This window comes from Rhodnius prolixus, unplaced genomic scaffold (genome assembly GCF_049639745.1).
Source record: "Rhodnius prolixus isolate KJV_2025 unplaced genomic scaffold, Rpr scaffold_8, whole genome shotgun sequence".
NCBI classification, from domain to species: Eukaryota; Metazoa; Arthropoda; class Insecta; order Hemiptera; family Reduviidae; genus Rhodnius; species Rhodnius prolixus.
Window position 1 is genome coordinate 30,838,934 of NW_027411593.1, and position 13,312 is coordinate 30,852,245.

At 32.1% G+C, this 13,312-nt stretch overlaps 1 protein-coding gene across 6 annotated transcripts in view; it reads right to left on the bottom strand.

Moving 5' to 3' along the window:
- Positions 1-13,312, bottom strand: part of unc-13 — a 626,295-nt gene that overhangs the window by 496,890 nt on the left and 116,093 nt on the right. For all 6 annotated transcript variants that reach the window (XM_074122300.1, XM_074122305.1, XM_074122303.1 and 3 more), the window contains exon 4: positions 10,775-10,877. In XM_074122300.1, the coding sequence (XP_073978401.1) occupies positions 10,775-10,877 (103 nt within the window). The remainder of the gene's footprint in view (positions 1-10,774; positions 10,878-13,312) is intronic.

Sequence of the window (13,312 nt, forward strand, 5' to 3'; positions counted from 1 at the left end):
TACCTATAACATCTGTAGATGTTGAACGATCTTTTAGTCGTTACAAGTCCATCTTACGCCCAGATCGTCGTCACTTTACGTTCCAACATTTGAAATTTCATGTGGTTGCAAACAATTTCGAAGAGTGAAGTTTTCAAAATTGAAAATTTAACACATCTTTTTATAAATAGTAAAAATGTTCTTTGTTGTATAAATCATTATAACTTGTAAAAACAAATTATTTTGTTCCTAATAAATTATTATAAATTGTAAAAATGTTCTTTTCTTGTATAAATAATTATAACTTCCCCCCCCCCCAAAAAAAATCCATTTTCATAAAAAAAAATGTCCATTTTACTTAAATAGTCCAGAAAATATTTTAAGAAAATCACATATTTTCCACATAATTGACGAAAATAAATGCATATTTTAATTAAATATTTGGCATTTTTAAATACATAAAAATCCGTTCCTTAGTTATCATCAATCAAGAACATTAGGGCGATTTCCTTTGGTTTTGACTGATTTTCTTATTTTTAATTAAAAATTTTTTCCTGTCTTCTGTATTCTAATTTAGACAACTTTTCATATAATTCCAGCTTACAACAGTTCACTGCCTCGTTTAGTTCTAACGTTCGCCACCAGAACTGCTCTTACTTAGTTTTTTCACTTTTACTCAATTTGTTCACTAATAAATAAGTTATTTAATCACGGAGAATAGCAATTTTCAATCATAAAAAGTCTTTAGGAAAAGCTGACATTCAAAATTAGCCTAAACTTGTACTGCCTTAAATCTGCTTTTAGAAGAAAAACCAAGCGCGTATAAAATACAACCAATATGGACAGTGCAGATTTCCCTTGAAATTTCTTTCATTAACACAAAACCAGTATTGAGAGTCGAAACTTATTCTATTTTCTCTTGAACTACTAGTAAGAAAATGTTTTCGAAATCGTGCAATTTTTTAAAGTCAGTCAGAGTCAATAAATCTTCTGGTATGAGTAATAATTGTTTCATCTTAATGAATTACGGTATTCTATCATTGATGATTAATACCATAATACTTAAAATGTTTTTATATAATAACACTTAAAACATGCTTGAAAGTATGTTTGCCAAATATAAATCTATGATTACTTTATCTTACGAGAATATAATTAAAAACAAGTAAAATAAAGAAATGGAATAATAAAAAATACTTCTTTATACCTAACTGTAATTCTAAGGATTGCCTTAATTAAAATGGAATCCCAATATCCCAGTTACTTCAAAGGAGAGATCAGTTTTTCGTCCAATATAGATGTTTTTTTTTTCTTTTTCTTCGTTTTATAAAAGAGCTAATCTGGAACTTTAGAAAATGTAAAATGAAGTGATGAAAGAAATAGGAAAAAAAAATGAAGCAAGACAAGATAGGTTGATGAAAGATATAGAGAAAAGCCATCATTATATAGTATAATGATAGTGACCGTGCTGCACAAGGTTGAAAAGTATTTTATACACTCTAGCTTCACTTTTCCCTTTTCTCCTTTCCAGGTTATTTCAGGAGAAATTAAAGAAAGAAAGAAAAAAAAAAACAACCCAGTCTCAGTTGCCTCTTAAGATATCCTATTTAGATAATTTTCGGAATTACCTTCATATATCTTTTAAGGAATAATGTTCAGCAGACTGTTTTGCTTCTAATCCTAATACTAAGGATACTAACTTGAAAAGTAAATATTTTTCTTTTAGAGCTATTTAAAAAATAAGAGTTTATTAATTGAACTGATTTGAAATTTTGTCCTACAGTTAAATAAAGATTTCTAATTTTTATGTTATTATTTATTTATTTATTGTTTGTAGTACACTGTACTTTAAACAAAGAGTTGGCCTGATTACCACTGATTAATGCATAATAATTTTGAAAAACAGAAAAAAACAAAAGTTCTTGCCGACTTAGACAGACATCGGAAATTTAAAAACATTAAAATAATAAATAATAATAATACATGAAAAGAGATCCATCAGAGATAACAAACAGAATAAATCTTTGAATAAATCTTCGATAATAAACACAAAATAGTAAACTGAACTTCAGACATAAATATGTATATATAATTCAAACTTAAAAATAATGCATCGTAAAACTAAATGAATTTAAAATTGAAAATATTTAAAAGTAATAACTTACCAATCATTTAAAATATTACAAATCTACATCTTATTGCCTCACATATTTGATCAATATTTTTGATTGAATTAATTGTTAATAATTGTTGGTAAAAATCATGCAAAGAGTCGGGCTTCATCATGCTACAAATTATACATATATTGTTGTTATCACATTCAAATTTACTGTTGTTAAAATACAAAGTAAATTTTGCTAAATTGGCCAAACGTAATTGAATTATTATTCTTATCTTTTCAATGTTACAGTTTAAGTTTAAATAATTCTCTCGTAATCCTAGAGTGCTTAGATTTCTATAAAGACAGTTATATTTATAATTAAGTTCTGATTCAATATCTATACTTACATAGTTATAATTTAATCTGGAGATTATATTATTTAATTCAATTTTAAAATAAATTGAGTCCCTTGATAAAGACTTGTCTGTGTAGCCAATAGATTGTCTCTAATTTTTATGTAACGGAATCTAGAAGTGATTGGATTGTGATATTCCCTGATTTAGTTTAGTTTCTGTAAAGTAGATATTACTCTGGACAGCAAATACCCATATGAGGCTCGTTGACTCCCTTATCCTTATATATTGAGGGAACCATCATTTTCATGAAAAGAAATCTTATTTTTATGCAAACAGATAAGATAATTTTGTTTTTTTTCTTCTTAGCCGTATAATTGAGTGCAGTTTTTCAACTAAGCCGTAGTCACGGCTCACCTCCAATAAAAAGTATCTGAGAGCTTGGCTTAATCCTACCACATCACCAAAAAGCAAAAATGTGGGGACAGAGGACGAACTAAAAAGGATATTCTAGCAGATCTACTATAAGTTATAAGTACATCTATAACCAAATTCGCATCTATTGCTCTAATCCAACATTACTTTAATTCTTTTATTTATAACTCATTTAGCTCTGTATTAATATTTAATGTAAATACGAGTCTAGTTTTGTGTTTCTATAGCTTACAGTTCTTAAGAATAGTTCTCTATGATTTTTTCATAATTTTAGTTCGTCATTTCTTTACATTTGTTTCCCCACTTACATTTTACTTTGAAAAGAAACAAGTGATCTATGCTGAGAGAGTCAATTCTGAATTTTTGGCAATTTGTTTATACATAGACATCCTCGGGCCAGCAGAACGATTCAGCGTGTATGGCACGAATAAAGTGCTTTAAAATTTTTTACAGTAACTGGAAAATATTATAATATATATCAATGTGATCTCTTGGTTATAATGATTAGCATGATAGGTAGAGCTTCAAATCTTATATAATTTGAAACACTTCAAAATGAATTTCGTACTAATCAAATTTAGCAAAGTAACGAAATAAAATAACAAATGGAAACAGAGGATTCAGTGGACCGACTCAAAGAGTCTGAAATAGAGGCAAGCTTTATTAGAATAGTTTTATTTTTCTGAAGTTTAGTAAAGCTTAAAGAGAATGATCTGCAAATCATAGTTTGGTTGAACACTTTCACTAATTTTGCGTCTTTGGTAAAAGATGCACATTTACTCAAAGACGGCTTAAGAAACAACAAATAAAGTGTGCTGTACCACCATCTATGTAATTCAATTGACTTTAATATTTTAGTACATCCAATTCCAACCAGCGATTCCACGGAAGAGATGGAACAAGTATGTAACCATCTTTCTTGTTCCAAAAAAATCAGTTATTGTTGAACACAATTTCTTGGTATCTTCCCAGTCCAAGAAGATGTTATCTATTATTTCTACATGGAGTATTCGTCATATCATATTGATGATCTTTGGTGCCCAAACTTTGCTAAAGTTCATAAAATAATATTGTACCAATTTAGTCTATCGCCAGGAAGCAAGGTGTTGAACAGAGCTTCTAGAGATGGGCGAGAAAGGAATTATTTTTGTATTTATAAGAATGCAAGATGGCTATATAGAATGAATGAGAACCGAAAAATTATAGAAAAATCCAGCGAGGAAGAAAATGCAAGCTTATTCACACCAAGTATATTGCTTTGAAAGAGCTTCAAATAAACAGTTTTTCTGTACAGGAAAGATTGCTGGAGGTTACAGGAGGATTTAGAATTCCTTGGTCAGCGATATGGTGAATGATTTAAAAAGAATGATGGAGGTGCTGATAGCTGATAACTGAGACACCTCATGAACATTATAGAAAACTAATATTTATTTGATAGTTGAACAAAATCATTAATTTACAATAAACTACACAATTTTTGCCTTAATTAACGAGCCAACTCAAAGAATTGTCATTACCAGAGCTATCCGTTGGCCTGCAGTAAGATTTCATGTCAGAATTGTGAGCCAAGACTGCAAAAGGGCAGCTTAACATGTACTCGAACACAAGACCTCCGCAATTCAATTAAGCACAGAGCTAATCCTCTTCTCGCACAATTATCACTATTCAAAGTTTGGCTTCAAAATGTCAAAACTAATTAACTGAATTAAACTGAAATTAATTAAAATTCAGTGAATTTCAGAAAGTATTGAATAAACTTGAATTCGAATACAAATTAAGCAAAACAAGCGTAAGATATTTTCATAAAGTTCCTCATCTTTATAAAGTTTGTATTTGTATAAATAAATGATGATAAACAAGAACTGTACATTGAATTTCACCCACAAAGGTCTAAAAGAAAGTTTTTGTGGTAGCGAGAAGAAGTTTAAAGGGTACGATGGTAAGTGGTAAGAGGTTGTAATTCGAAGTAAAGACCGTCTCATAGCTTTTCAATGAGCTTTTCGATAGGAAATATATATAGGAAGCAAGTCGGCTAACCATTGGGAATGTTAGCCGTGCCCTGACTATACAAGCCGGGGCACCATCCCTTTCTATCCTTTTTCTGTAAGAATTATGATCGGGTATATTTGTGGGGGTTATAACTTTGTCCCCAGGCACTGATAATAGTTGTGTTCCATTGTCTACCGACTAAAACTTAATCCTTTACAACCCTCGTCCTTCCAATACTGAACATTGAAGAAAATCTCTGCACAAAACTTATTGAGAGAAAAACTTTAATTGGACTTCATACTAATAATTCTGTTCATTTTAGGCTAACTGTTAAATAATTTTATATTCTTATTTTAGTTAAAAATTAACTTTCAACTATGAATTTATATCTAACAATAAAACATCCAATATTTCCTAGTTGACTCAAAATTGTCAACAAAAAAAATCAATCGTGAAAAATTAATTACTTTCAAAAATAAACAAAGGGCTGATTACTTCAAATTAAAATATATGTGATTGACAGATTGTGCTCTAAAGTTTATTAGCTAAATTAAATTAATTAAAATTCACAAAAAGAAAACCTGATTTAGAAATCCGATACACTATTAGAAATTAACACTCTTTTAAATTTTAAAGAGTAACTCAAAGGAAAGTCTTTCATTATAATAAATGCTAAGAACAATCAAGGAGATAAAACACCAACACAGTCTTCTAAGAAGTTATATCAAATTCGAATTGATTCTTTTTGATTTTGATATTTATAAAGCTTTCAGACTGATCCCAATTTAATTATTTTTGGAATAATTAATTAAATCTGTTTCCCATTATTCTCTTAATTTTCTAACTATACCACCTCTGTTCTAACTTCTGTGAAGGTATCATACATTCTCCAGCTATTCTGCCACGAACTAATCCAGATACTGTGTTTTTTCGTATAGTGATGAAAAAAAATATCTAATAAATAAAGATAAAGAATGTTGCAATTATATTGAATATTTAATGAGAAGAGTAGGTACAGAAACACTGTACAGAATCTAATGATTAGTGTGATGTTAATAAATTTCAGAAGTGTTTTTTCAATACCATGGAACTTTTTTGGTTAAAAAATATTTCTTTTTTTTATACCCACTACATTCTATGGATAATCACTGTCCCATAAAAGAGCCTAAACAACTTTTTAGTATACAGTGGCGTTGGGCGTGACTTTTAGAACGCAGTGGTGTTGGGCGTGACTTCGAGTCGTTCATCTATACTTATTATACTAAGAAAATATCTGAAGATCTTAGAACCTAAGGCTTCCTTCTCTATATGCTTCTACAGCTAATCTACAAAGATAGCGTACACGCACATGTGAGGGCGATGAGCTAGGGGATGGTGCGATAATACACTAAACCCAAATAGCTAAACATATCGCCTTAATAGGTCCCACGAATTGTCTAACTGGGAGGGCCTTCATTGAAAGATTTGAGTCTTTTAAGATGTACCCGGACAGAAATGCAAAGATTCCTGAATCTTCACAAAATAATTTTAGTTTTATAAAAGAATAAATGTAAATAAAAGTAAATACGCAGATTTCATTACGAAACTAGATTACAGTATTGAAGGAGATGGCAAAAACAAAAGAAAAGAAACCATACTGAAACATCTGTGTAAACGTTTGTTAGAGTTTTCTTTTTAAATTCTAAGAGAACCAAAAGGTGTTGACCGCATAATTAACCTTCACAAAGGAACACTTAGTGAATCAACGTTAAAGAAACATCTTATTTCATAGCACAGAAAAATAGGAAAAGCTTTGGCCTTTATATTCTTTTTATCCATTTAACATAGAATAAAATTAATTACACTGAAGTTCTTGGTGAGATTTAATTAACATTATACAATTGATTCATTTATTCACTAATTAACACTATACACTCATGCATACTACATATTTATGAAAACATTTTGTGCATTTAACAAAATGGATTCATCAGATGACTCGTTAAATACTTTAGAAATAAAAACTTTATAAGAAAAAATATTTATCAAATTGTACCTAATAAACAACTCTTGCTTCTAAAGTATTGAGATAACTTTGAGAAACCAGTGTATGTATTTGTTAGAACGATTATAGGAAGAAGAAAATGTCACTCTCAACCGAAAGACGTTGATTGTTACTAAAAGAATCAATAATATTGACAATCTATATCGTTAAACAAAGTAAGAATGTGTACAACATATGAATAAAAGTCTTTTTTTAGAACATGAGGTACAAGGTATACTAAACGGTCTGGACTGGTGTAAGTAGTTTTACTGCTTCTTAATATATCATTGGCAATGAATTAATACGTCTTGCAGGACCTAAGTACAGAAGAAAAAATGTCAGTCTCGTGCTCCAAGACAAAAATACCTTGTGGTAAGAGATAGTTGTTAAATAGATATTTTAGTTTAACCAAACATCTAATCTCACTTAGATTTTTACCTTTAAGACACCTATATCTGTCCGAATAAAGAAATAATCTATTTAAGTCTTAATATTCTTGAAATTTGCAACAATTTAATTCAAACAAGGTATACAATACAAAAACATGGGCAACAACTTATCGAACTACAGAGATTTGAGTACAGCTGCAATTTAACTAAGGAATCGTTTTAGTGTTAAGTGTCTTCTGGGTGATACAGGTTATTTTTAAGCCTAATGTCGAGAAATAAATGGTTATTCTGTACACCACTGGAGACAAGTGCAGGGGTTTCATCCTCTCCATCATTTCTGAGCGACTGGCCTCTGACATCAAATGCAGCTCACAGCGAAGGATAATTAAGTTTAGCTTTAGCACAATTAATCCATTCAAATCAAGAAAGCCGTTTGTTTTATCAAAAATTAACCTGTTGGCCCTTGGTGTTCTCCTTCGATTGCAGTAATCTTCGAGCATCTCCATAAATTACAAAGGATCTTTTATCTAGGAGGCGTCTTCCAAGGCGTCTTTCAACTCCAACTTTTTGGCTATTTCATTCATCCTATACTTCTAATATCTTTATTATCTCTTCTTTTTTCAGTTCCTTTAGTATTTTACAAATTCCTGGGCACAGTATCTGTGCACTAAGTAAAATCACCCATCATTCATGAAGATGCTGGCATTTTTCATCATTCAAGTATGCCATAAATTAATACGTACTTTGAAATAAAGAAACTTAGTTTAAAAGGAATTTCTACAATATTATAATCGTCTGTACTTCTGTAATTTTCTTGAAAAACCTTCGGGTTGATCTTTACAATAGCCCACGGAGGTGTGGCCTATTTAGTTTAAGCGCATGCGCAGTACAGCACAGTTACCGTTGACTTTTTAAACTACTTCCCGCCAATGTTCAATATATTATTTTTAAATTTCTCAACATCCCGCTAATGTGCTGTATATAATTTTTTTGAATTTCTTGCCTATTTATTTTTAGTGAGCATGCGCAGTACACTCACACTTAGTAACTGCTTCCTTTCCAACGTATTATCAGTTCCCGCCAGTGTCCAGTGTGTAACTTTAGGTGCGTTTTTTTTTTTAAAGTTCATAAAACATGAACGTTTAAAATCTACAGTTTTTCTTTTATTTAAAACATGTAGTCTGAGTGAAGATGGAGAGATGAAAGTTTCAAAATTTTGAATGAGTGTTGGTTTCATTAGTAATAGATATGTAGGTCCGAAGTGTGTTAAGTATGAAAAGGAGTCATTCTTCCATGGGCGATCAAATGAGAGCGTTATTTAAGGGAGTAAATAAATTGTATTAACAGAAGGATAGGGATTGCATTGAATAAGGTAGGCTTCTTTTCTTTTGTTTTTCATGCGTCTGAATTACAAATTAGATTTGTGCGTGGATTAGTTGGGTAGTGAGGGGGTGTGGGGGCAAAGCCCCCACAAAAAGGGGGGGTGTGGGGGACACAGCCCCACACGAAAATTTTTTTAAATAAAATTTTCAATCTTGAATTAATAATTCGAAGTGATTCTGATTCGCGTTACCATATAACCCGCCAGATTTAAATGTAAATATAAAATAAAGAAATATTTTTATATTTACATTTGAATTTGGCGGGTTATATGGTAACAGCGAATCAGAATCACTTCGATATTAGGCCACACCTCCGTGGGCTATTGTAAAGATTTACCAACCTTCGTTTAATTGGAACCACTTTGGCTTTAGACTTTATCTCTTTCTGTTTTCTGAAGTGATTATTCTGCTTTGGTCCTCGATCACAACATTTCAAGTTCTAGAGCAAAAAGTGAAGGTTTTAACACGAATTTATGTACGACATTAAACTTGTAAAGCCACGTGCGATGAGCGAATTGATACATACTAATTGTCTTTTAGCAACTTTTTTTTTTTTTAAAAAAAAAAGACCACTGTTATTTAAAGTCATCGACATACAAACGTTGCAAAAATACTTTCTGATACTATGAATACACTGAATCTATGTAGCTCTCCTCAACCCAAACCTAAATCTAGCAGAAGCTTCTTTTTTGCGAAGCAAGGTGGCGAGCGTCTCGAAGACAAATACTTATTTTAATACTTTTTTTTTTATGTGTACATCATACGAGGGGGTACCCAAAAATAACCGGAATTGCGTTGCCGCGCATGGAGCTTATGTAGTACGCATTTCTGCCGCTAGACGTGTATAGCGCAATTCCTTGCCAGTTCAGTCCTGCCTGTGTTGTCTGCCTGGCTTGTTCTGTTCATCTGCAGTGATTGTTTTTACCAGCGCTGTTTTGTTCTTTTTTCGTTTTTTATGATGGCAAGTTTAAGTGAACAACGTGCAGCTCTGAAATTTTGTTTTCTACTCGGCAAAAATGCTGCTGAAAGTGTTTTAATGTTGAAAACAGCTTACAAAGATGACGCTATGGGAAAAACTCAAGTATACGAGTGGTTTACTCGGTTTAAAAATGGCGACATGTCGATTGATGACAAACCTCGTTCTGGACGTCCATCAACTGCCCGAATCGACGAAAATGTTGAAAAAATTCGAGAGCTGGTGTTCACAGACCGTCGACAGACAATTGATCAACTGTCAGAGAGTAGTGGGTTATCTTGGAGCTCGGTTCAGCGAATTTTAACGGAAGATTTGGGGATGAAAAGGGTTGCTGCCAAGTTTGTTCCTCGAGTTCTGACTGACAATCAAAAAGAACATCGAGTTGAAACATGTCGTGCTTTGAAACAACAGCTTGAAACTGATCCCAGACTTTCTGTCAAAGGTCATTACTGGTGATGAGTCATGGTGCTATGGTTATGACCCAGAAACAAAGCAACAGTCGAGCCAATGGAAGACGTCATCTTCACCCCGACCAAAAAAATGTCGTCAAGTCGAACATCAAAACAATGCTGATTTGCTTTTTTGATGCCAAAGGCGTAGTCCATTCAGAGTGTGTACCCCCCAGGTCAGACCGTCAATCAAACCTTGTATTTGGAAGTTTTGAAAAGATTGCGCAATAGTGTTCGCCAAAAAAGACCCGATTTGTGGCAAACAGGAGACTGGTTCTTCCACCACGACAATGCACCTGCACACACAGCCATCTCTGTTACACAGTTTTTGGCTAAAAATGGCATGGTTCCGCTGCCACACGCACCTTACTTGCCTGACCTGGCTCCGTGCGACTTTTTCTTATTTCCACGCATGAAAAAGGGCATGAAAGGTCACCGATTTGACAACATTGAAGAGGTCAAGAAAAAAACGAAGAAGGAGCTGTCAGCCATTTCTAAAGATGACTACAAAAAATGTTTCGAACAGTGGAAGCACCGGTGGGACAAATGTATTAGTTGTAATGGAGAGTATTTTGAAGGGGATAAGGTTGTTCTGTAAAAAATTTGTAAATAAATAGCTTTTAAAAAATAATTCCGGTTTTTTTTGGGTACCCCCTCGTACTTGCAACAGAAAAGATTAATTGAAAATAAATACTTACAAAAGAAAATCTTGATTCCAACATGGATTAGGCCCTTTGACGGTAACTGTGGTAGATTTGACATTTTGTAACTTAAGTGTAACGTATGTATTGTACTGAATTCCTGCAAACAAACAAAAACCAATATTAATCAAAGTGGTGAGATCATAAGTAATTTAAATTTATAAAGTGTTCATGTATTATTTTGTCTTTTAAAGAAAAAGTAGTATTCTCGAAATGGAATTTGCACCATTGTTGTGTGTTATTAAACTGGCCTTTCACCTTGATATTAAAATACATACATGTATGTATGTATGTATATACCATGAAACTAAAATTAAATGTTACGAGATGAATAAAGAAACAAACAACACTTGTCAGAACATATGAAACACTCCAAAACATAAAAATACCTTCTGAAAGAACATAATAAAACACGATTCAATAACGATTTTGTTCAGGGGAGAAAAACGAACCATAACATACATAAGTCTCCTCAAGTGACCAAGAACAAGTCCCAAATTAGTATCCATAGTCTTCTCCCAAGTTTGCAACATCTTTAAATTTTTCCCTGATTGGGCCTCCTCACCGATAATCAAATACGCAACAGAAGTGGTGAAAGCATGTTTTAGCGTAAGTATCTGAGTCTGTTTAGGTTTTAGGTTAATTTAAACGACATAGTAATTACATTTAATAATACCTTTACATTCTTTGTAAACATCTTTAAAAATTCACATTACTATTCTAGAATTGCTTAATTTCGATTATTCATTTATTTTTCATGGATGGTTTGTAGTGTAGAATTCTATTTTGCGTTCGCTTGTTCTCTGTTTTAGTGACTCCGTATGATATTTGATATTGCTCTTCGTGATCTTGTTCAATAACTCACATAGATCCTAGACTGTCCAATACTGTGTCACTATAAGCACATTTTTAATTTAATGTGAATGGAGACAAAAGTTGCGTTCTCTCAAAGAGATGCCTTTAACCATTTGGTTTAAATTTTGCAAACTATTTTATCACCAAAATAACTACCTCTTTTATTCAAATCTTTTTCAAAGGTAAAATGGTTTTTGGAGAATTCCAGGGATTTGCAATGTTTACCTTCCACCATCTAAAGACCACTCTAGAATAATTTCCTGACCTGGAACTTATATATGTATTTCAAAGAAGATTTAAAGTAATGGTGGAAATTTCAGGCATGAGAAAAATCGAGTAAGCTTATGTGCGACCTTACTGAAAAGATTGTGGACTCTCCCACTCGAAAATATTCTATGTAACATTATTATTTAGTAGTACACTCCTTAAAGGCTCTGGCTAAGTGCCAGTTTTGTCCTTCCCGATTCTGATTCTGGTTCTCTACTCCAATGTCTTTAAATCATCCTAGACCTCAACCGTCTTTTTTTTTTTCTTACTTTCCTTACTCAAAGTTATCTCCATAAAACTTCTTAACTTTCTTTTGCTTCCTAGACTCCAAATAGCTCTAGCTTTCAACGCCCGGGTTCACAAAGAACAGACGCCTAAGCGGGACAACCAATATTTCTTCTATTTTTAGCTGCTTTCTAAAATATATTGTGGAAGATTGAAATATATTGTGTGTTTTAGGAGGGCTTTACGTTTAACTATGGATCAAGATTCGTGGATGTAGGCAGATAGCTTACTTTCTTTTCTGCCAATTCCACAAATTAATATTAAGTAAAACCCAAGACTAAGTAAAGGGAATCGGACCCAGCATGCGTCACAGCACATTCTAAACATCATTATACCAATTTACATATTCATAAAAAATAATTCTATGTCCTACAATGAGGCCTTCACTTTATGTTGACAAAAAGTGTAATATTAAACAATAAACTTCGAGAGATTGGACCTTGAACGTTATGTCCATAGCTTTATTAAATTAAGATTCCTTCCTAGGCACGTTACATTTATCTAATCCACAATTTTTTAACTAAAATAAAAACTAAGTTTATTAAATAATAAAGTTATTATTAAAAACAAGATAAACTTAGTCGCGTGGTTTGCTTTGGTTTCATTGGGTAAGAAAACTAATTTTTCTTGTAGTTATATTTTTATTGGACCATCTTCTTGTATTATAAAGGATCTCTAATGATTAAATTCTTTTTTTTGTTTACCAAGAAATAAGCATTAGAGGCTGCTTACCAAATAATATCACTGTTTATATTAAATAGAATGCTGAGAATGAATTCTCTAAAACTAAGTTGAAGCTATTGATGGTAAAGTAATTCTTGTACATTAAATCTCTGTAGGTCGACTAAAAAACCCTTTTGCTTAAGCAGAATTAAATTTTACAGCTTTAGAAATGGCAATGCAGAACATGAAGCTGTGGAATATAAAAAAGGAATGTACGAAGAAGGGTTTAGCTATAGTTATGAAGAATTGAATATATGATTTCAGGCCCACAACATAATTTTTTTGATTTTGTGTTAGCACTTAAAGAAACTGTCGTAGCGATTCAAGAATCAGGCAACAATTATAACGTAGATGGTACCTGCTAGGAGGATAATGAAATGAAAATAGTGAAAGAGGAAGTTGCAT